Consider the following 26,385-nt stretch of genomic DNA (forward strand, 5'->3'; position numbering starts at 1 on the left):
CCATATTTTAGTCTTATAAACTAGTTTAAAACCCAAATGGTCTACTGTTCCAGTGATTTTCGAAAGCGGTTTAAAACCCATCATTTATTGATAAGTCTATTTTGATGCGTGTGTGGTCTGTATGTGGTGGCTGTGGTATCTGTGTTTCTCGTTCAGTGTCGTTTGGTCACATGCCTTGTGCTTAAATTAACAGGAATACTTGATATATTTGAAATTCGACTCCTGGGCTTGTTTCTGCGGTTTTCATTATATTATTTGAAACAGAATACATCTAGAGTCGGTGCCAGGAGGCGTTTAACGTGTGGCAGTTATCAAAACTGCCTATTACCAGCTTCATTCAACTTCTATTTCCTTCATAGATGCAATCTGTGCATCCAAAAAATCTTTCTTCCTACGTATGTGAAACGATTATGTATCGATTGTTGTATTATATATATATATATATATATATATATATATGTATATATATATATATATATATATATATATATATATATACTATATACTGGAGCACCGTTATGATAAGCTTACCGAATGGGAAATTGTCTACTCTTGTTTTAGTATGTACTTGATAATATGTTATTAAATAAACAAACTTCTTCGGAACATTAAGTAATCAAGGGAAAATAACCTTCTTGCTAAATTAACAGTAATAACAAAATAAGTCAACACTTTTGGGGTAATGCCAAATATCCCTATTGTCATAAAGATATGGAAAAATGCTGCTGGTATTGTATATCAAAAACTTTCATCGGGTCAATGTAAAACAGAGAATATGCTTACAAACATAAAATCGGAATTTCCTTTTCCTTCACAAAAGCTATTTTTCATCCTGGCTTAACTTTGTTTTCTCATGGAGTATTAGAAATCGTTGAAGAGTATGTTATTTTTTAATGTAAGCGTTACTCTCTGATTTTAAAATTGATAGCCTAATGAGTAGGAGTGCAAACATAATAAAAACAAAAAGCTGACACTTAAGTCACTTCATTTCGGTTGAGCAGAGGTCCATGCCTTATCTTTCTTACAGCCAATTACCTGAAATATCGCGTTAAAATAATTACACCTGAACAACGAGGATATGAGGCGAGAAAGTTGAGCTTTCTGAAAATATATACAGGTCGGTAGTGTTAAGCATATACAATTTCTGGTTTCACTGCGGATATTGACATTCCTTTTCAATTTATTTCCTTTTCTTTTAATATATACTTGTCATCCTTAAGTCATCCAAATAAAAATATTTGAAAGCATCTATCAAACAGTTTACAAAAAGAAAAGTTATTAATTGTTCCGCGAAACCGTTTTATTACTGTCAAGGATGAAGAAATATGTTTTTAGCGTCGTCAATACCATGTCTAACTTGTTCTGATACTACACACTTACGAACGTGTTCAATAAAATATCCGTATTTCTGCAAACACACACTCACAAACATAATATCGTGATGAGGTGAATGGGACATACTTCATCTCTGTATTGTGACATTTATTAGTTTCTTAAAATCTCAAGTCTCAACTACTTGGCCATATTTTGAGTGATGCGATAGACATGTAAATGTAAAAATTGGTTTATCTTCTTGTAATTTAGGACCAACTATATATGCAGTATATCACACAAATTATTAACTTGGGTCTTTTTACCGAAACAAATAAGTCCCGAAGGATTATTTTACTTGGAACCTCATGCAATGTATTATAATATTTTTTTTCCATTTGAGGTCATCGACCATTGTTAGAAAAAATAACATACAGGCATAATGCATAAGTATAACCAAACATAACTAATTAATAATTAACTTTATGTTGTGTCCCAGTCTAACACAAGATTACTATTGTTACATATCATTTGTCAGATTCATTAAGTTATAACAAATATTGCCATGGACGTCCGTACCCAGAATTATGTTTAAAATTACTAATTACTAAATTACTTCTAATTACATGACAAATTTCAGCTTTAATAGAAAATCATAGATCATGATAAAAATGATTAGACAATGATTGCAATTTCTTTGTTGAAGGAGATGAAATTAAAATTTCGAATTTTATGTGTGCGGACCGGTTGCAAAATATAACATGATCTCGGAAAATGTGTTTAAGAAAATATGAACAATGAGAAATCTTTATCTATAAACTGAAATCATAGAAGTTTAACATGCATGATGCGACTATAACAAAGGGACGGCCCGGCGGCTTCCGATTCGTCGTGTCCGGGCTTTGACGTTGTCATGCACGCAGTGATTTTTAAATTACTTGGCATATGCAATCTAGGCATAATGACAGAATGTCGCGTGCAAGATCCACGATCCCACTTCAAAGGTCAAGGTCTCACAGGTTTATCATTATTGAATGATGCATACATGCGGAAAGAGTAAAGTTGGTCGTGTCCGGACTGATCCTTTACCGTATTCTGGGGGATTTTAAAATAAATTGCACATGTGTTCGGTACGAAAGACGACTTGTCGTGTGTAAGAAACACGTTCTTACTTTAGATATCAAATGTCAAACTTAAAGTTAAATCATTATGGAATGTTACATAATATATTCAAAAAGATAAAGTATAGCTGGTCGTGTCCGGTCTGTTTTTATGTTATACACGGCATGGAGTGATTTTAAAATTACTTGGCAGCTCTTCCTGAATATAGGTATAATTGTAATTGCAAAATCGCTTGAGCCGGATGGCACGTCGTGGGCATTTGTCACTTATGGTGACAGTTCTATTTTTTAAGCCTCATGTTAATGCATTGCTTCGTTCTGATGAAATAGTGGTAAGAAAGTTAAGTTGTTTTTGTGGAAAATACTCCCTCTTAAAGTTAACTCAACATAGAACAATATAAGTATGATGTTACATTTTTTAAATGTTTTTTAAGATAGACCAAGTAATATTACCAATTGTGTGCAGAATATGAACACATTTCGACATTTGTTGTAGGTCTTTTTGATTTACGATGACACGATTAGTTGTAAATTGTTACATAAGATATTTCTGAAAGAATGTTTTGATGATATCAATTAGTATAACAGGTTTTCAACTGCAAATACATGGATGGTAATTGTTTGTTTCAGCGTGATCGCAATATACGAAATCGAGTGAGCACCAGACGCTGAAATATTTACTTTTGTAGTTTACCAGGTGAACTATTCTGCAATCTATTTTTTATATTACCATATGATCATAAACTAACATCTTAAAGTTGTTTGTTTGTTTTGGTTTAAAAAATACGCGCCAAATGGTAAATCAACGTAATGTTATTTCAAAAAGACGTCGTTGAAATTGTTCAAAGCAGTGAAAAATATCAAAGTGATATTTACAGTGTTGAAACAGTGAAATATCAATTAAATTTCACTGATTAATAAATAAAGCTACGGCAAGCATATGATAAATAGCACAGCTTCTTTACTAGATGTTTTTCAAGGAAAATATTTTCTGAATTAAATTGCTGATCAACAGGTAGAGCAGACGTGAAAGCATAAATCAAACCTGGTACAAACACGTTATGTTTTGCTTTCCGATATATGTTTTAATGACATTTACCTAACACACTTCACAAATACATTATATATCCTGTCGAAAACATATTATGGCTCGTTCAATACAAGCATGTGCGTATTTAGGAGTTGGTTTTTTAGTCCGACGTATATATTAAAAACCGGATTTACGAGCGTCTCAATTCCGTAAAATGACAATAAGCTATACTATACATGTGCTGTGTGGCGACTCTTTAAATATCAACTCGTACGTTGTTCACATTGTAGATATATATTTTCTAGTCTTCTGAGAACATTGCAAATGTCGTAGTAATTCTCAAAAATAGAATACCATTAAAGCCGTTGCTAGGAGCCGTTGATTCGAAGCACTAGTTATTACTGCCAATTAACAGTTTCATTCACCGCGACTGCTTTTTTCATACCTTTGATGCATTTTTTGCTTTCATAATACTCGGAGCATTTGAGTGTATTTTAAAGCTTAAATGCTTTTGAGAAGTGTTAATTGTATCGGCGCAAATGAACCTAATTAAAGATGACAACTTGGACACACCAAAAGTATCCTTATTTGCCATGTTCTTGTCTGATTCGACTCTTTGATGTCTGAATGTTGGCTAAAGTTAGAATAGTAACGATCAACGATTCATCATTATTGACAAATTATTTCTTTTATTAATATAGTGTTTTGAAGCTACGTAATGAAAAGCCTGTCCTGTGTATAGAATTGCCTACTTTTGTCTAAAGCTGAACAATGGTTAAGACAGAAATAGCTTCGGAGCATTAATCATTCTATGGAAATTGCATTTCTATGTATTCAAACTGTTCGTAAAAATAATGGAACCAAGTTCGAAATGACTCAGCATTTTTGAAATTATTATGGTGCAATACTTGAAATGTATGGCCATTTTCTGAATCTAGACTGAACGATCGAAAATGCATCTGTCTTAATTACGAATACAAATAATATTTCTTAAGGAAGATAACGCTGATATTTAATTTAAGTTATCTGATAAAACGTTTGTTGATTTAGATGCGGACATTGGGAATAAAAAAAACAATACGGAAAGCTGACTTTCCACTATTTTACTACTTAATTAACATAAAACCCGAAAAGGCAGCGGCACCCAACTGAATAGGATATCCACAGCCAATCTTTTGACAAGTTCGCGCATGAAAACATTTTGAGTGGTCAACAGTCATTATTCAATAGATATTAACAATTAATAAAATATTTTCGCAAACTTAAACCAATCCAAAAACATCCAGTTTTAAACAATTGGCTGCTGTTCTATTTCTTGCTAAATCTTATACAATCCGATTTTTCATGAACTTTTACTGGTACATGTAGTTAAAATGATATTTATCTTAAAAATAGAAAGATGAACGAAACCGTTGCACGGAATAATGCACATATTAATGCCAGTTTGTAAACGACCAACGAAATTTTAGTAAGGAAATAGTCAATGATAACAAACAGTAACTTTTTGAAATATTTTCTTCTTGGTTTGCAGAATCAATGCATGCAGATTGCATTTTCTAGGAATTGAAATACGTTTTTATAGTTTGTATGAACATCAGAAATAAGAGTTTATCTTCTACAAACATTGAACACGACTTTTTCAATGTTTCTTTTACATCAACGTCCACCTATTCATAAGCATCTAAAAATAACAAAAGAGAGTCATAGCATACACTCTAAGCTTAGTACTAGATTTTGTCCAATTTACTTTATCTGTACATTTGATCAGATACACTTCTGCATTATTGTGTGTCTATATCATACTCCCTATGACTATGTTTAAAACTTAGATATATTGTTAAGACTTGGACCTTAGTCCGAAAAGGTAGAGTACTATATATTTCTTATTTTAGAAAGGAAATTCGATTACGAATTACAGACGATGAAACACGTGTCTCTTATACAATTGAAATTGCAAGGACAAGCCCAATAGCCAGACATTTTAACTTTGAACTTGTTTAGAGACACAAGGTTAAATGCATAACAGGCAACCAACACACAAAAAGAATAGACATTCGAGAATCCAAAGGTCGATTACTCTAGTACGGCACGAGTATTAGTTATGCATAGTAAAACAACAGACAACGAGCAGTAAGTAAATGATCTATGTTGAGGTATAGCTCGCTGTCTCGGTACTCAAAATTTATTGGCTTCAATAGCCTCGTTTTGTTTTAAACTGTCTTTTAAGGAACTCACTCTTTTTTCCACCGAAACAGCGCTCTGTACTTTGGTTTTTATGCATGTCTCGTAGCTTCTTAAAACTGTCTTGGTCGACATATTTGGTTTCTTTCGGTGGGAACTGCTCACTATGATAAATGGTTCAGACAAATACTCCATCGGTGCACTTCTTAAAACGACCGTTTATCAATCGCAAGATATTTGTGCCAGAGACAGAATTGATGAAGAAATGCTAACGAAGAATAATTATATATAGTTTTGCTGCTTCTGTTGAAACGTTTTGGACATAAAGGGTGAAATGCTAGGAAATAATAGCTTTTAATTGCATGAAATATTTCCAGAACAAAGAGTATATCTTAACTATAATGAAACTAAAATATATATAGATCATGAAGTTAACCATCCGAGATGGTAAAGTACGTGTACTTTGTGTCGTATTAAGACGTTGTTAAAATCTTGCATCGGTTGTCTTTTTTGTTTCCACTGAAACTGCTGACAGTGATACCGTGTGTGTACCTATCATTTAGCAAATATCAAACTGTCATACTTCAAAACATTGCACTTTTATGTTATGTATGTATATGCCGCAATATATTTTGAATGTTTGGATTTTGAAATAAGTGGATTTCTGTTTTGTTTTGGGCATTGATCACTATATTGTGCATAACAAAATATCCCAACATAGGCTTTTGGTCGATTGACTTGTACCTGTAGCGTCCACTTTTTATTTAACTGATTTGGTATCTTTGCAATTTAGAAAATGAAATACAGCCAAATCCAATTCTTCTTAGCCAAACATTCCTTAAAATTGGGTTATGCCATCGAGACCTTCTGACTGCTGGCCAAACAAATTACACTTGCCAAAATTGTCAATCATGACTGAAACAGAATATTAGAAAAATGATTAACTTTGGTCTTTTTCCAAACATGTTTCGCGAATGAGCATTGACTCAGTGCGCCAGACAGTAAAATCAGCTTCTTCTCAGTGAAGATTTTTAAACATACATGAACGAATATGTTATACGTACAATGACCCAGGTGATTAAAACAATTATATTTTCCAGGTGTGTTTTCATTTCTGAATAATATTCCATGTGTAGGTGTAAATCACACTACGTCTTAAGATAAACTTGTAAAACATTCACAAGATGAAACTAAAAAATAACCTTGACTTTCTTTGATCGAAAGAACATATTGCCCCAGACGTCGGTGCTAGGAAATATACTTCCGACAAAGACGTGTCTAGAGCCGACTAGAGGCAAGTGATTATATGTTTGCGTGCATGAAACAAGGTTATATGCCCAATTACTTAGGGAGATCCGGCAGTTCTGCTAAGAACCAGTGCCTATGAAAATATAGATTAAAGACAAAAAAGATGTAAGAGTACAATACGCAATTTTTACTGTAAGCAATTATATAGGGGTTAATTCTTTTAATTTATGTTTTCGGGCTGGTTGAAACAACAAGATTGGTGACACTCTTAATAAATAACAAGCAATTTAAATGAGAAATGCCGCAACATATCTTTTGAATATTTGAATCGAATCAAAATTTAAGACTAAAGTGTTAAGTCTGGCTTCAATGTATAACACAATTTTGGAAAATATAATGCTTAATGAAAACCATATGCGTTATTGAGAAATTTATATCACACACTCCCTCCTCCTTGATATCACAGTTTTCCTTTATAATTCACCGATTGCCAGGTAACAGCCGGCATAACTATTGAGCGGTTGGAATAACGTTGAGCACAATGGTATTCAAATTTCAAATATTTTACCTTCGGACTAGTAGCAAAGTGGAACACGTTTCTAGGGCCTATTTACTAACTGCGAACTAAAAAGTGATTATTCTTAAATTGCGATTATGGATGCTAAAAGAACTCTTCACAGCAGCGTTCGAGCATCGTTTGAGGAGTTCACGCAGAACACGACGCTACACGGAATGCGTTATTTATCCCTATCAACATCACGTTCAAATGCTCGGAGGTAGGTCACATGAATCGTATTTTTGAAAGCGCTAACCTGAACGCTTTCTCATATGTATTTATATCTATGTATGTTGCCGTGTTAGTTGTTTATTTGCTGTCTTGTTGAGTTGTGTGTTTATTGTATTATTGTGGTGTGGGTGAGTGATGACAACTTACGGTGTGTGTTTGTTGTCTTGTGTCGTTATGTGTCTTTTGTTTTACGTAGTAAGTTTAAACGATATTTTTTACATCTTATTATTTTGAAAGGCATAACGGCAAAGTATGATAAATCGGATTTGACATAAAAAAGTTAGTCATAGTTGGTATGTTTTGTTCTTCTCCTGTTCGAGGCAGAGACTTGAATGATCACTATTTATGAGCAAACATTTATCTCGGTAGTTGTTTTATAGCAGAGTCTACTTCTTTTCCAAAGCTTTTCTATATAATTTGTTTTCGGACACCCCCCCCCCCCAGAAAATTACCAATACATAGTAATTCCATTCATTCAAAACAGTCCAGCCAAAGACATAAACGATAACGAAATAAGCCAATAATTTGTGATATTGCTTTGAAAATATGACAAAATAATGGTATTATGAAATGTTCATTCAATCATTAATATACATGGAATAGGCTTACAAACGTTGAATAACCATTCGTCATTCGCTCTTCTTTGTTATGGCTTCTTTTTCAATCACACAATCAAAAGATGAATGGCATTACGACGTGAATAAGAAAACACGAGTTAGATGAACTTTATGTCTGTATTGTATCATTTATTTAGTATGGGAAATCGCAAATCTCATCAGCTTGCCTAAAATTGAGTGATGAGATCAAAACCGTTGACGTGACAAATTACACTTGGCTTCTTGCCATTCAGAACCATCTATATAGCAGAACGAATAGTTTGCAAGGGAAAATATTGTCATTTATTCAAAATACTCTTATAAGATATACAATAATATCGAAATAAGTCAACACTTTTAGATGATGTCACATATTCCTACTGTAATAATATATGGAAATGCTGGTAAGTATTGTTTTTTTTCATGAAACATTCATCGGATGGAGGTAAAACAGGGAATATGCTTACAAACGTAAAATTATCGGTCAAAATATACCTTTTTCCGTCACAAAAGGCGAGTTTTCATCCTGGCTTAACCTTTTTGTTATAAACTATTGGATATCGTTGTAGTGTATGCTATATTTTAATGTAAGCGTTACTTTCGGAATTTTGATTTGATATACTCATGTGTATGAGTGCAAATATTATAAGAACAGAAAGTTGACACTGAAGTCCTTTCTTATAATTTGAACAGAAGTCCAAGCCTTAGCTTTCTTACAACCAATTAACTAACATATCGCGTTAAAAATTACCCCTGAACACTATAGATATGAGGTCAGAAACTGAACATTTCTGAACACATCTTACAGGTTTGTAGTGATAAGCATTTACCATTCCTAGTTTCACTGCGGATTGTTTTTTATATAGACATTTTATTTTGTTTAATATATTTGCTTTTATTTCATACACTTCGAGGGGGGGGGGGGGTGAAAGCGAAAAGATTTTATCTGCTTCTTTATTTAATGTCACTTAGAACCTTTTCGCTTCCATACCTCGACTTGAAATACATAAGTGTTCCAAATAACTACTTTTGAAAGACTACCAACGATCGAAGTCGCCACATTATGGAAGTTTACATAAACAGTTATTAATTGTTCCATGAAACCATTTTATTACTGTCTAAGATGAATATTATTTCTTGATCGTCGTCAATACCATGTCCAACTTCTTCTGACACTTCACACTCACAAACCAGTTCCACAAAATACCCTTATTTTCGCAGCCACACACTCACAAACTAAATATCGTGACGAGGTGAACGAGACATACTTCATCTCTGTATTGTATTTCAAATATAATGTTTTAGGACCGGTCGCAAAATATAAGACGATCCTGGAAATGCGTTTAAGAAAGTATGAAAAATGAGATTTTTTTATCTATAAACTGAAATCATTAAAATATAACATTGATGATGCGACACCATAACAAGGCGACGGTCCAGCGTCTTTCGACGAGTTTTCGCCAAACACGACGGTTGGGCATATGTAATCGCCCCGTGAGATCGTCCTTCCGGTTTTCCGTTGCTTTGCTTTTACTTCAGGTCACGGTAACACACTTACACGTTTATCATTATTAAATGATGCATACATGCAGATAGAGTAAAGGTCGTGTCCGGGCTTTAACTTTACCATACACATGAACAACAATCAAGGGATTTTAAATTAAATGGCACATTTGTTCGGTACAAAGGACGACTAGTCGTTTGTCAGACACACATTCTTAATTTAAAGATCAAAGTCACACTTAGTTAAATCATTATGGAATGCTACATATATCAACAAAGACAGAGTGTAGATGGCCGTGTATTTTTATGATACACGAAAGGAGTATTAACTTACTTGACACGTGTGTTCAGTAAATATAGACGACGTGTCACCTGCAAGATCTCTTCATCACTCCCCAACACTTGAGATTTACCCTCATGGGGTCTAGCATGTGCTTATAGTTTTTTAGCTCTTCCTAAATGTACATGTAGGTATATTTGTAATTACATACTCTTTTTTACTGGATGGCACGTCGTTAGCAGTTGTCACTTATTGTGACAGATCTTGTTTTTAAACCGCATTCATAACTAATGTATTGCTTCTAGGTGATTCATTCTGAATAAATAAATGGTTTAATAAGGAAAGTTTAGCGGTCTTTTATTTGCGAAAAGTTAACTCCCTCTTAAAGTTAACTCGACATAGAATAATAAAAGCATGATGTTTCATTTTTATTTTTTCTTAGATCTAGACCATCTTATATTACCAATTTTGTGCGGAACTATTGTAGACATTTGTTGTAGGTCTTTTAGATTTTCCATGACATAATTACTAAAAGTGACACTCTTATTCAAAATCAATACATACACATGTATTTATGGAAAACATTAATTACTGATAACAAGATTGTAACCGTGTATTTAATAGCAGAAAGCACAAACATATTAAATGATTGGTGAATGCTAACAGATATACTGTGATGTGGTGTCTCATAAGGTAGAACTATCGTGTTTTATGCACATTTCTTTCATATTAAACTCGGTATCCTTCATAAGAACCATTGTTTTCAACATTTATTCATCCATTTTGGACTATTAAAACAATATTATTCATTGTGGTAAATCTTATCTTGAAGTAAGAGTGCATCTTTAAAAAGTACTAAATAAGATATTTATGAAGTAATGTTTTGATTATAGCAATCATTTTAGCGGGGTTTTAAACTGTGAACCCATGGATGATAATTGTTTGTTTCAGCGTGATCGCAATATATTTCACCGAGTTTTAGTGAGAAGCTCAAATATTTACCCGTGAGGTTTACCAGGTGAATTTCTTCTGCGATCTGAATTTTATTATTATTATATGCTTATAAGCTGGCATTTTATTCTACTGTTGTGAGAAAAGCGTAAAATTGTAATTTGTATACCAACGTAATGTTTTTTCAGAATGACGTCGTTGAAACTGATTCCCAGCTGTTTGATTTTGACGTGAGAATGGGCTGGAAGTTCAAAGCAGTGAAAAATATCAAATTGATTTTTTACTGTTTCAATCAGTGAAATATCAATTCAATTTCACCGATCAATCTCTATTAACCTACGGCGTGCATGTGATAGCTTCTTTACCAGATGTTTGTGCAAAGAAAAGACGTGGAAGCATACCTCTATACTGGTACAAACTCGTCATGTTTCGCATACCGTAATTTATTTTAATAACAGTTATCTACAAACTCCATCAATACATTATGAATTCTATCGAAAACCGTATCATGGCTTTCGTTTTATACGAACATGCGCGTATTTAAGAGTTTAATTGTTCGACGGGTATATAAAGAACCGAATTTAAGAGCGTCTAAGTTCCGTATGACAATTAGCTATACTATAAAAGTGCTGTGTGGCGACTCTTCAACATCGACTGGTACGCTGTCCGCATTGTAAATCTGTATTTACTTGTCTTCTGCGAACTTGAATGATTCTTAACAAAACAAAAATACCATTAAAGTCAATACTAAAAGCCGTTGACTTGTGACACTTGTCATTACTGCTACTTAACAGTTCCATTCACTAAGAATGCTGCATTCATACCTTTGATGTATGTTATGCTTCCGTAATTCCCGAAACTTTAGAGAGTATTTTACAGGTATAATGCTATTGAGAAATGATAATGATGTCGGCGCAAATGATCCTTTATTCACAAAGGTATCACAACATCACAAGTATTCTATGACAAATCAACGTGGACATACCAAAAGTATCCTTATTTAACATTTTCTTGTCTAATACGACTCTTCGATGCCTGAATGCATGGCTGAAGATGGATTATTAAAGAACAATGAATTTATCATTATTGACAAATTGTTTCTTTTATTATTATACTATTTTAGAGCAACGTAATAAATAGTCTGTCTTGTGTATAGAATTGCCCGCTTTTGTCTAAAGATGACAATGATTATGACAGAAATTGCTTCGGAGCATTAATCATTCTATGGAAAATTCAATGATATGTATTCAAAATGTTCGTGCAAAAAATCGAATCGAGTTCGAAATGACTCAGCCATTTTAAAATTAATAGGGTGCAATACTTGAGAACAATGGCCATGCTATCAATCTAGACTGAACAATCGAAAATGCATCTGTCTAAATCACGAAAAGATATGATATTCCTTCCTGAAGACAACGCTGATATTTAATTTAATTTATAACACATTTCTTTACTAAGATGTTATTCGATGAAAATTTGAACAACTTGGGAATGATAAACAAAATGGTAAGCTGACCCTTTCACTATTTTACATTTTAAAATAACATATAATCCGACTGGGCAGAGGAAGCCAATTGTACAAAAATGAATATGTTATCCACAGCCAATCTAAATAATAAACTATTTTGGCTAACTTTAAACAAAACACGTCCGGTTTTATACAATTGGCTGCTGTTCATTATCATATGATGTCTAAATTGCGGAATTGCGGTTATACGTCGTTTATCATTGGTCAATTTAGTCAAATGACGTGTGTTTGTCCAATCAGAGTTCAACATTGAAAAAAAAACAATGCGTTATAACGCAGATTTAAATATATTTTCATTAAACCAAAGCCGAGCTGTTCATTAAAACCCTCGGCAATTCACATTAATGGCGCCTTTTTTTTTATTTCAAATGATGATAAAAATGAAATGCCAGATCAATTATTCAAACTTGTATTTGTATTGCAAAAAAGGTTTGCCATTTAAAGCGAGATGGGTTTGAAACATAACATTTTTCAATTTTCTGAAGTATTTATAAAACATTTGTATCATTTTAGTTATCATCACATTATCAAAAAATATCTGTATATATGGGATCGTATTCTCGCTTAATCACATACAATCACATTTCATGAAAGTTAACTGGACAAGGTCTAAAGCGGTAAAATGATATTTATCTTAAAACTAGAAACGGGACCGAAATCGTTGAATATAATAATGAATAGAGTAATGCACATATTAATGCCAGTTTGTATACGACAAACAAAATATCGGTAAAGGAATAGTATATGCTTACAAACACGTACAATTTAAAATGTCCTCTCCAGGGTTTGCTGTGTCATAACATGCAGATTGCTTTTGTTAGGAAATGATATACGTTTATATAGTTTGCATGAGTATCAGAATTAACCCATTTCTTCCCCTTCTCTCCCTTACCCGTCTCTATGAGTCTTAATAAGTTCTTCTTATTCATAACTGACAGTTCATTAATTTTACAAATTCCACAAACATTGTGCACGACTTATTAAAGTTTTCGTTAACACCAACGTCCACCTTTACATAAACATCTAAAAAAAATAACAAAAGAGAGCCATTGCATACACTCTAAGCTTAGTACCCGATTCTGTCCAATTTACTTTTTCTGTACATTTTATCAGATACACTGCCGCATTATTGTGTGTCTATATCATACTCCCGATGACTATGTTTAAAGTTTAGATATATTGTTAGGACTTGGACCTTTGTCCGAGAAGACACAGAACTAAAATTTTCTTATTTAAGGAAGGAAATTCGATTACACAGGTTAAACGCCCAGCTGACAAGGAAAAAGAAACGAACAACGTCACAAGACAACAAACAAAAGCATGGGCATTCGCGAATCCAATGGTGGAATATCTAGTACACCACGAGTAAGAGTTGATTGTTTTTTTCATGAAGCTATCACCATTATTTCATGGTCTAAATTGATGTTTAAAACATATTGGCGTAGATTGTCCATAGTAAAAACTACAAGCAGGACGCATATGGTCTATTTTTATCTATAGCTCTATGTCTCGGTACTCACAATTGGTTGCATTATTTTGGTTAAAACTGTCTTCATAGGAATTCACACTTGTTTCCTTTGTGCTTTTGTTTCTATGCATCTCTCGTAGCTTCTTAAAAACTGTCTTTGTCGCAATATTTGGTTACTTTCGGTGGAAACTGCCCACTATGATAAATGTTCAGACAAAACACCATCAAAGCGCTTCGCAAGATGTTTATGCCACAGACATAATAAAAAAGGTTAAGGAAGAATAAGTATATGTTTTTGCTGCTTCTGATAAAACGTTTTCGACATAAAGGGTTAAATGCTAGGAAACAATGGCTTTTAATTGGATGAAATATTTCCAGAACAAAGAGATAAGCTTGCTTTAAATATGGTTTTCTATAATAACCGAAATTATGATTATGATCCGTGTACTTTCATGGCTTTCAGTGAATGACCATGTTTCTATGAAATATAAGGGTCTTATCATTTACAAATGCAGAAATACTTTTCGGGAGAGCCAAATACAAATGTTTAAGCATAACAGTTTCAGTTTTTCTGAGAGACTTTTCTTTGACAGCATGGTAAGTTGCGACACTGCTGATTGTCGACGCCTCTAAACCCCTGCTTAAGAGCTATGATATTTGTTAGAATTAAATAGTTTTAATACGTTAAACTTAATAACAAAACAATAGATATATATAATATGACCAAAATTTAGAAGATATATATAGACCATGAAGTTAACCATTAGAGATGGTAAAATACGTGTACTTTGTGTCGTATTTAGACATTGTTAAAAACCTTGCATAGGTTGTCTCTTTTGTTTCCATTGAAAATGCTCGCAGTGATTTCGTGTGTTTATCTGTCATGTAGCAACTTAAAACTGTTGTAGTTCAAAACATTGCACTATCATTCCGATTGATTAAATTCCGTACCAAAATTTAATCGTACTATTTTTACCCTAACAACGATTTTTAAACCGTCCTCCGAAAGGTTTATGAACACGACTTAAGTATGTGTATAGTTACTATGCATATACCGTATATGTTTAAAGTGAAATAACAAAAAAAATAGTATTTTTATGTGTGTATATGCCGCAATAATTATTCAATGTTAAGCTGTTGTATTATGCGGTTTTCTGTTTGAGTCTTGGCTTTTGATCACTGTTTATATAGCAAAATATCCAAGCATAGCCTTTTGGCCGATTGACTTGTCCCAGTAGCGTCCAACTTATTTTGTATCTTTGCAATTAGAATTTAAAAAAATGAAATACAGCCAAACCAAATTCTTCTTAGCCAAACATTCCTTATAATTGGATAGTGCCATCGAGACCTTCTGGCTGTTGGTGACACAAATTACACTTGCCAAAATTGTCAATCATGACTGAAATAGAATATTAGAAAAATGATTAACTTGGTCTTTTTCCAAACATGTTTCGCGAATGATCATTTACTTTGAGCGTCAGACAGTAAAATCAACTTCTTCTCAGTGAAGATTCTTAAACTTATGTTTGGAAACAAAACATAAATGTACGAAGATATTGTACGTACAATGATCCAAGTGATTAAAACAATTTTATTTTCTGGTTTGTGTTCATGCTGAATAATAATTCATGTGCAGGCATAAATCACACTGACATAAACTTTTACAAGATGATACTAAAAACAACCTTGACTTTCTTTGATCAAACGAACATATTGCCCCGGACGTCAGTGCTAGGAAATGTACTTTAGACAAAGACGTGTCTAGAGCCGACTAGAGGCAAGTGATTATATGTTTGCGTTACATGAAATCACGGTTATGCCCAATTACTTAGAGAGATCCGGCTGTTCTGCCAAGAACCAATGCCTATGAAAATATAGATTGAAGGAAAAAAAGATGAAATCGTACAATATGCAATATTACTGTAATAACTTATACTGGAATTAAAATTTTGAATTATTTTTTCGGACTTGTTGTATCGCACAAGAAGATTGTGGTGAAACTCTTAATGAAATACTATAAACTTGAATGAGAATATGCCGCAACATATCCTTTGAATATTTGAATCGAATCAAAATTGAAGATTAATATTTAAAACCTGGTTTCAAATAATAACACGATATGGGAAACCTATTGCTTAATGAAAACCTTATGCGTTATTGAGAAATTTATATCCCACACTCCCTCTTCCTTGATACCACAGTTTTCCTTTATAGTTAACCAATCGCCAGGTAAGATCCGGCATTACTTTTGAGAAGTTGGAATATCGCTGAGCACAATGGTATTACAATTTCGAATGAATAACCTTCGGACAAATCGCGAAGTGGAACATGTTTTTGGGGCCTATTTACTGAATGCGAACTAAAAAGGAATTATTCTTAAATTGCGATTATGGATGCTAAAAGAACTCTACACAGTGGCGTTCGAGCATCTTTTGAGGAGTTCACGCAGAACACGACGTTACACGGAATACGTTATTTATCCCCATCAACATCACGTTCAATTGCACGGAGGTAGGCCACCTGAATTGTATTTTTGAAAGCACTAGTACAAAGTCTGAACGCTTTTTAGTATGTGTTTGTAACTGTCTGTTGCGGTGTTAGTTGTGTATTTGCTATCTTGTAGATGTGTGTCTATTGTATTGTGTGACGTATGTGAGCGTTTATAATTTACGCTGTGTGTTTGTTGTCTTGTGTCTTTATGTGTCTTTTGTTTTGTGTAGTAAGTTTTAACAATATTATTTCAATATTTGTTTTAATATTTTGGAAGGCATAACGGCAAAGTATTGTATGACAAATCGAATTTGACGTAAAAAAAGTTAGCCATACTTGGTATGTTTTGTTCTCCTCCTGTTCTAGGCAGAGACTGTGCTTGAATGCTCACTATTTATGAGCAAACATTTATCTCGGTAGCTGTTCTACTTCTTTATCCAAGCTTTTCTATATATTCTACCCCCCCCCTCAAGAAAATTACTACTACATAATACTTCCATTTGTTCAAAACAGTCCGGCCAAAGATAAAAACGATAACGAAATAAGCCAACAGTTTTTGATAAGTCACACATTCCTATTGTCCTGAAAATATGACAAAATGCTGGTATCATGAAATGTTCATTGAGTCATTACACTACAGGGAATAGCCTTACACACGTTAAATTACCATTCGGCATTCGCCCTTCTTCGTTATGGCTTCTTTTTCAACCACATAATCAAAAGATGAATGGCGTGACGACGTGAATAAGAAAACACGAATAAGATGAACGTCATGTCTGTATTATGACATTTATTAAGTTTAGGAAATCGCAAATCTCATCAGCTTGAGTGATGAGATCGAAACGGTTGACGTTACAAATTACACTTGGCTTCTTGCCATTCAGAACCAGCTATTTATCACTTGAACAGAACATAAGAAATAAATAGTGATGAACAAATATTTTGCAAACTATCAATTAACTTGGAACAACCTCGTGCAATGAACTGCAATAACTCTGTCTCATTTAATATCATCAATTATACATAAATGGAATAAAACATGGTTATATTTGATGAAAAGGTCGACCGCAAGTTTACATGGCTGTATACTATTTACTAGACTCACTTATTACAATCATTGATGGTAACAAAATATTGCCACGGACGTTCTTTCTCTGAAGTATGTTCAGAAAACGGCATCAAACACTCCATCCTTCTTGAACTAGCGATTTTCTTGTTAGAATATTCCCAATGGTAAAGAAATATTCCGCTTTACTGACAATACTCACAGGTAGTAAAAAAGAAGAAGATTGTCATGCTGCGATATCTATGTTGAACGCGATGGAACGCGATGGAACTGATATTTTTTATGTTTTCGAACAGGTTGAAAGTATAACATGATTATGATGGAAAGGTGTTTAAAAAAGATGATAGATGAAAGTTGTTTTTTAACATTAATCATAAAACATGAATAAAGTAACTTTCATTACTTGGCTTTGGGGCATATTTTCATGAACCTCATGTATTTGATTCTTCACTAGATTTGTGCTGAAGTGTTTGTATTGTTAAGAATGTTAAGTTATAATACCTCCTTAACTCAACATCGAAAAACACACGTATGACCTCAATTATACATGTTGTACCCTTTCTTAGAGCTAGATCAAGTTATATTACCAATTGTGTGTGGTTTGTTAAATGTATTAGACAGTCATTGTTACTTGTTGTTGATTTCTGATGATATGACTGGTTCAAATAATGGCTACAAAAGATATTTCATTTCGTGATCTTATCAATCAATTTTAACGGATTTTTACTGCGATTTGTGTTAAAGCTTCTCTATCAGATGTTTCCCAAGAATATTTTTTTCTACAAGAAATTGACGTCTAGCAACCGGTAGAAAGAAGTTGTATCATAAAACAAAACTGATACAAAATAGTTAATTTCATACCTTCTATATTTTGATAACATTTATCTAACAAGCTTTACAAATTCATTACCAATCGAAGTTAAAACTCGTGTCTGTCAGTTCTAATCCTGTCCGAGATATATCTCCCTACTTGAAAGCTTTCTGAATTGTTTCCAATAAAATTCTTAAATCTATTCCTCTTTTGTAATAACACACTAACAGAAAAAAAACGCGCGACGATGTGAATAAGAGAGCACGAGCAAGGTGAATTAATCGTCTGTATTGTGAAATTTATCAACTTTGGGAATTCTCAAGTCTCAAATCACATTTGTTTTACCGTAAATTGTTGGATGGTGATAAGTATTCATTAATCACTATCTTTGATTGAAAATAAAATACTGCCCCGGATGTTCGTGCTTATAATTATTGCTCAAACGAAAATGTGTCTAGAGGCAATAAGGTGTATGCTTTCATAACTGAGGATAAACTGTATCAAACACTCGCTTCTTCTTGAGATCAATCACGATGTTCTTTTTAGATAATTGCTAATTAAAAATAAAAGCACAATCCGGTAATATCAGCACAACAGAGATTTTGAGCAAAATTATTAAAATGTGAACGTAGTGTACTATCTACGTTAGAAGAAATGGAAACAATATTTTGAAATCTTATTTGGTTAAACGGATGGGGTGGATGGATGTACGGTATTGTGTGGGTTAATCGATGGATAGATGAATAAATCAATGTATAAATATAAATACCCCCACCCATATGAGAACATTGATTTTTCAAATTTTAAAGGGGCTGTACTCCGTATGATGAAATAGCGAAAAAAAAAAAAAACTGTCGAAAACTGACAAAAACTTGGTATCGATGTGTACAATGCATTGAAACTTTATAATTGAAATGCAACATAGTTTACAGTATTTTTCCATTAAAAAAGATTACAAGGTATGTTTGCCAAGTATAATTCATTTATTATGCGTGATTGGCTAGTCGATGTTACCACGTGATTTTACCAAGTTAGGTATATAGCTTAAATATTCCAACCGTTCAGGGTAAACCTTCGTAGCACAGTGATTACAACACTGGACTGCAATTTTGGCGCCACAGGTTCGAACCCGGTCTCCGACTCAATTTCTATTACATTTTTTTTTACAATTATGATATCAAAGAGTAAAACATTTTATTAAATAATTGTCCTGGAATTCGTTACAAAAACATTTTTTTATGCCAATCTGGTGTACAGTTCCTTTAAGTTTTCGAAAATGTTGCAATTTAGTGAAAATTTGCTACATAAAAACGATTTGTGTTATTGAGAGATGCAGCAAACACTCTTTCTTGCTATAACAGTTTGAATGTCATAATTCCCCAATAACCAGGCAAGAGCTTTACTGTTTAGAATCAGTGATCATGAAAAAGCAGGTGAATTGACCTACACTTCGATGGAATTAAAGTTTTGACTTTTATTTTTCCGGACTGTCTGCAGAAAGAAACATGACTCAGGTGCCTATTTATTGAATGAAAAGTTAATCACTTAAACTATTTAATTCTTAAACTGTGATAATGGATGATAAACCAACTCTATACAGTGGCGTTTTTGGCGTCTCTTGAACAATTCACGCAAAACACGACACTACACGGCATTCGTTATCTTTCTCCGTCAACGTCACGTTCAAATGCACGAAGGTAGGTCACCTGAAGTGTAATTTAAAAAGGATATGTAGATTTTATTGTTCACTTGCTGCCCTAATGATATTGTGGTCAATTTAATTTATCGGCGAAGCATTCTCCCAAGATGGCCAAACATTTATTTTGAACGATCTTTTGATAGTTTTCATGAAACCTGTGGCTTTTGGACCTTAATCACCTTGTCTGTAAACAACACAATTGTTCACAGTAAGGCTCGTCGCTGTTGTTTCATTTGTACTGCTGACCATGTTTTTCTGTTGTGTTTCTACGATTCCCTTTTTCTGACATAGACAACTAGATTACATTTTTCGGCAGTTTGAGGTGAGAGATAACTTGCTTAGACAATCAACTTGACAATCATATTCTTTCTAGACTTCGGTCTCGTCACTCAATCCAAGAATGTTTTGAGCTGTGAATACACGATAAACATCTTTCGTTATCATTTTAATGCAAACATTAACTTGTCTTCTAGATTGAAATAAAAGACGCGGTAGCATAATATATAACTTGTGCCAAATGATTAGTACATATTTGTTAAAAAAACAAACAAATAATAAACAAGTTACAGTTTTTCATGAATGAGCATAATTTATAGCCAGCATTGCATATATGCATATTAGGGATTTTCATGGTGTTAAAACGTCCGCACACACGAATGGGTATATAGTGGGAACTAACTCCTTAATTACGTATAGGACATACATTTGTTAAGTGGGTGTTTGTTGGTAAGGGCTAGTTAGGGTAAGAAGGGCAATAGTGGGAATATTATTATAATGGAAGTAATAGAAAAATACCTAACAAAAGTTGATATGTGAGAGCCTCCGTCAAATAAGAAACTTCAAAACAGGAGCATCGTTAGCATTATAGGTTTGTCCCACAGTAGTTTCGATTGTGTTATGGTTACTGACAAAAACAAATAACATTATATAAACTATTCTATTTTATTCTATTTTATATTTTCTATTTCAAAAAGTATATACTTTTCACAACAACTGAGGCTTATGTATTTTGACGCCTTGTACCTTGTTCACAGTTCTGATTTATGCTTTTAGTCCCTCGGTATCATTTAATATGTATTATTGAGTTAACGACTTTATTCCGGGGAGGGGGGAGGGGCGCAAATGCCGCACGAATAAGCATTTTTGAACTTGTAACACATGAACTATTACGATAGTGTATCGTTTAAGTAGATCATAAAGCCACGGACCGAATACATTTATTAACTCAGTCACCTTACACAATAAACGAAATACAGGCCGGTGCTTAAATGTTTCGACAGTGTTGCACTTTTCATAATTTGGATGTTGTGTTTTGCTTCTGAAAGATATCTCAGCCATATTTATTTATACGTGTAATGCTAATGGGAAATGTTTATTGTAAAGAAGAAAAGTAACATTTGATATGCGAAATCGCATTACAGATCAGATAGCACATACCAAAAATATCCATATCTAGGAGTTTATGTCTGGTACGACTCTTGATAGTTATCTGTAGGAGATGTTTTGAAGAGGCAAATGACTTGGCTGAGCAATGGTTTTGTACGTAATAAAGGACAGTAAAGCTTTAAAGCCCAATGCTATTGCATTCTTTGGTCTCAAGCTTTATTGTCTATTAAATGATTTAAATAAAATGTGCCTCACCTTAAAGCCATCAATGAATAATAATTCATTTTATTCAAAATATTTTTGCAAAAGGGTTTTAAAGACACTAATGACATAAAAAAACAGTTTGCAATGAAGTAAGACAACCATTGCGTTATGAATGATTTTATAATGCTGGTATTGAATTGGTAAAATTAAATGTTGATTGTGCTAATAAAATAAAGGGAATTTGGGAAGATTTAATTTTCAATATATTTTCAAGATTTAGTCTTTATCGCCACATTAACTATGGTGATGCATGTCCGGTCATATTTTTAAAGGAAATAACACTTGTGCTTTAGTTTATAGGCAACTATTATCATTTTAATATGAGAAAAATAACCAAACATATGTTTTTAGAGCCAATGAGCTTATGAACCGAGGTTTCTTTACCATGGATCTAAACTAGTCGGGTATTGGGTTTTAAAATTTACGCAAAATGTCGGCTTTCTATTGATAAGGCCTAAAAAATATGTCTGTTTCGGGTAACCCGACCCTACCTTTAAAAATGCGCCGACCCTAACTATTTTTTTCCATTTCTGAGCAAAAAAATATTCGTTAGCGAATAGAGAGTTATGAAGGGCGGATAAACGCGAATTGGACGATCAGAATTATTGTTTATATGATAAAACAAAGTCAGGCAATGACAGTAATGAAGGAAAGACTGCCATGTGCAAGGAAACTCTCTGAACTTACGACAGATTTTGAAAAAATAAAATAAAAAAAAATAAAAAAAACATCCCTACCTACCCTACCTAAAAATTTTGGGAAGGTTACCCTAAACAAACAATTATTTATTTACTTTTTTTGGCCTAAGCAATACATAGAGGACAATTGCTTTTTAGTGTGAAGTCTTTCTTGTTTCACCGAGTGAGCACCGAAAGTGATATTTTCACGAGTGGCAAAGTCACGAGTGATAATATATACCCCCGGTGATCACAAAGCTTCTAAAAACAATTTAATTGTGTATGAATAAATAAAGCATCCAGTGAGTCACGGATGAACTTGCGGCATGTTGTGTTTATGCCAAAAACTCGGTATTTAAATGCTTCATTGTTTCAAAATGTCCGCTGATTATAAACGTGGAAATAAGCAAGTTTTGAGTTGTCACTGTTGCTGGAAATCATGAGGATTCATTGTAATTGCGGGGTGGAGAGTGATCGAACAGTTTCAACTGAGAGAGCGAATTCCTGGTGGCTTGAACATTTATTTGCTTTGCTGATTATTTAATTTGCAGTAATTATAAGTGCTGCTGTAATTGATATCAAGCTGCTCAAATTAATGTGAAATAATTGATGAGCACGTAGCAAAGTCATGCACATAATTCTTTGCGCGTTTGACGTCACACTCCGGAATGATCATGACATTTACCCGTGAACGAGCTTCATTGGAAAATATGACGATTATCACAGCTATAAGGAGAAGGTCGACTTATGGGTTGATGTGCGAAACTGATTTTTAGTTTCTGGTCTACATAAAGCATGTGATTCATTTCAATTAAATTGATGTTTCTTGAAAACTAAGATTCGTCACATTTCCATTTTGTTTATTTTCGCAGCAGACGCCTACACAAATGTATATAGAATGCATTTTCCTTTCAAAGGAAGTAAATTTAGAAATATTTTGTTTGTATTTACTTTGGTTCCGACAAGGGGAGCAACTTCAATTGAAGTTTTGATAATGAACAAGGCAGACAAATCCGAGAAAAGTAGTTCCTTTTAAAAAACAACAATGAACTATCAAAATGTTAGTTCACTGTTTCAAAATGTTAGTTCACTGTTTCAAAATGATAGTTCACTGTTTCAAAATGTTAGTTCACTGTTTCAAACAGTGAAATATTAAACTAATAGATCTGATAATTCTCTATAAACCACCGGAAAGCATAAAATGAAAGGGCTTTTTGTTAAGCTGACGTAACTCTGTATCAAAATGAGTTACGCTCCTTTAGCTCGAAGACCTCGAATTGTTATTATATTGAAAACTAAAATATCTTTGTATAAGGTGCTTGTTATGGAAACGACTTATAGCAGTGATCTAATTATGGCAATGCATAAATACTAGTTAATAGCCATACTGGTTAATTCCATTACTGTCATAACAGATTTTTGTTAAAATTTTAAAATAGTCCAGTCAAATGAGTGCCATAAAAGCACACACAAGGCGAAAATAGCCGTTATGATGCTATTACGGAGATTTCATGGCGTTATGCAGTAGTAAGATATTAAGTATTTAATGATTTAGGTAATAACGATGTTTTCAGAGAAGACACTGATACATCTATGATATCAATTGCTTAGAAGACTAAATTTTAACAGTTCAAAGACAGTTCAAAGAAGTGCAATGAATATCGTACGCACCTAAGATCATAAAATTGACTACGAACGTTTCGGGATATTTAGACAGTAATTAGGCCTATTCTAATAAAGAACGTTTATTAGCAAGCATTTCTCCTAAATTCGCACTCACAGCGCGCACTGATTTCTTTTTAATAGATGTCGTTTCTCTTGTGGCTCCTTAAAAATCGCTTTATCAACATAGTTGGCTTCTTCATCGGAGCGTTTTTTAACAAGTGTACATCATATTAGCATTTTTTCGTGCCACAGACACAAATGAGGGAGATATAATAAAACGAAAAGGAAATATTATAATGGTGAATTTTTTGACAACTCTCTTGATTGCTAGGACTAAAAACTATTGAATGATAAAGCTACTTCTTTATAAATTGACCCAAAAAGGAAAAGAAATGTGTTAGTGATAGAATAACTTTAATCGCGTAGGTTTCCAAATTTCAAGAAAATATCCTTAATAAGATTAAATAGCTGTCACTCAAATCCTGGCTTCTAGACTTACACCGTGCCCTTTATTGCAGGCGCAAGATTTAAACGCGGCAACAGTTCATTCGAAAAATATGTTCATTTACTATTTTAAATGCATTTACCAACACTTTTGGGTGATATATGGTTAAATAGAAAAAAGTTGCTTAAATGATGATTTTGTTGCTAATACCTCCCTCATATCACTCGAAAATTCTAAAAAAAATGTAGGTATTTTATTTCAAACTTTACAAAAAAAAGCCTGAAATTACTTCCCCATCAGCACATTTTACGAAACAAATTTTCCAAATTTGTCAACAAATTTTCCAAATTTGTCAAGGGTCCTTTAACCAAAATGGACAGAAAAAAGCCCTGTTTACTATATTTAACCAACTCAAGTTCTGGAAGAAATTTTCTCGGAGTATGTAACGGATGAGACATCTATCGCGCGATTTTATACATTCGAAACAAGAACATAGAAACCTCTGTTTGATTGAGAACTGAGAGTGTTCACTTACTGCATGAAGTAAGACGACCAGCATTCCATACTTCCGTCCTTTGCAATTATCATTTTTGATAATTGCAAAGTACTTAAAAATGTATGACTATCCGTAGAGAACGAAGCTATCGCGAGGCATTTATAGAGTCGTAATGGTTCTGCATCTATCATAAACCGATCGGGGCAAATGTTGGTCTGTGCTTTGAAACAAGTTGCGATGCTTTATCATTATGTTAGATAACAGCTATGAGGATGATGGCATTTTAGTCAATACAGAACTAGCTTCATACAATTAGATTGAAATTTAAAAACTTTCAATTAACAAATGCACGTTTAAGTTTGTGTGGGTGCTTCATTTTTTTGCTGAGTTTTTGTACGAGTTAACACGGAGTTGATACTCCGAATTGTAATTGGGTACTTAGTAACGTACTAAAATAGAAGTAAACCACAACTATAATGACTGTTAACGCTTCCAAACACCGGCGTATGTGGTATTCTTTTTCAAATAAATCAACAAAATTATATTGAATATTCCAAAAGGACCAGAAAATAAATCAGACCATCATGGAGGAAGTAGCTATCAAGTCGTAATTTGTTTGGATAACCGTGGATCAGTGCCTTCGACTTGCGATGCTAGATAGTTCTTGTAGCTGCAATCTATGGAAATAGCTAGATATGAGTCAATACACTCCCAGGATAATGAAATAATATTTGAATATTTGTGGATTACAATTAATCAATGTAAATACAAGATGTATAGGTTTGTTTTTCATGAATCTCCTCAGTGGGTATCTGTAAAGAGTTAACACGAAGTAAGCAAATTTATTGGAAAACAGAAAACTTGCGTACTGAATACATATAGTGTACGTTCGCCAGGAGACTACTACAAGAGCAATGACTATGATGGATTTCTCACGAAAGGATACAAATGAGCTTGGTTTAACAGTGAATAAATCTCATTCAACAATTAAGTATTTTATAAAGTCAATGAAAGAGTGGTCGCTGAACACTACGTTTCATGGCATAAGATACATTTCCAGCTCAACAGCATGGTGTCGAAGGTATGTCGAAAGATTTAATATAAAAGTGGCAAAAGTATAAACAATTGTAATATTTGAGTTTGCTCAAAATACTAAAGGGGCGGTAAATATTAATAGAAATAACTGATAAAACAAAATACTTCAGCAATTAATTGTTAAAAAAGAGGGAGTTTCTAACTTTCTTTTATTATTTCAAGAGAACTTTTTTATATTTCCTTTATTCCAACTAAAGGGAGTTTCTTTCTTTAACAAGTACAAGAGGAAGTTCATCTCTTTCTTTCACTAATACAAAAGAGGGTTTCTATCAATCTTTTCCTCGTAC

General features: G+C 33.3%; 1 protein-coding gene across 2 annotated transcripts in view; it reads left to right on the forward strand.

Annotated features, from left to right (window-relative positions):
- Window positions 1–7,457: 7,457 nt before the first annotated feature.
- LOC128209609 (acid-sensing ion channel 4-B-like) overlaps window positions 7,458–26,385 on the forward strand; it is a 29,083-nt gene continuing 10,155 nt past the window's right edge. Inside the window, exon 1 of one of the 2 annotated variants that reach the window (XM_052913707.1) lies at window positions 7,458–7,667. In XM_052913707.1, coding sequence (XP_052769667.1) covers window positions 7,546–7,667 — 122 coding nt within the window. In that variant the 5' untranslated portion in view covers window positions 7,458–7,545. Of the gene's footprint in view, window positions 7,668–25,972; window positions 26,085–26,385 lie in introns of those variants that run through there. The other variant, XM_052913708.1, reaches the window with a different exon arrangement.

The sequence above is a fragment of the Mya arenaria genome, chromosome 11 (genome assembly GCF_026914265.1).
Source record: "Mya arenaria isolate MELC-2E11 chromosome 11, ASM2691426v1".
NCBI lineage: Eukaryota > Metazoa > Mollusca > Bivalvia > Myida > Myidae > Mya > Mya arenaria.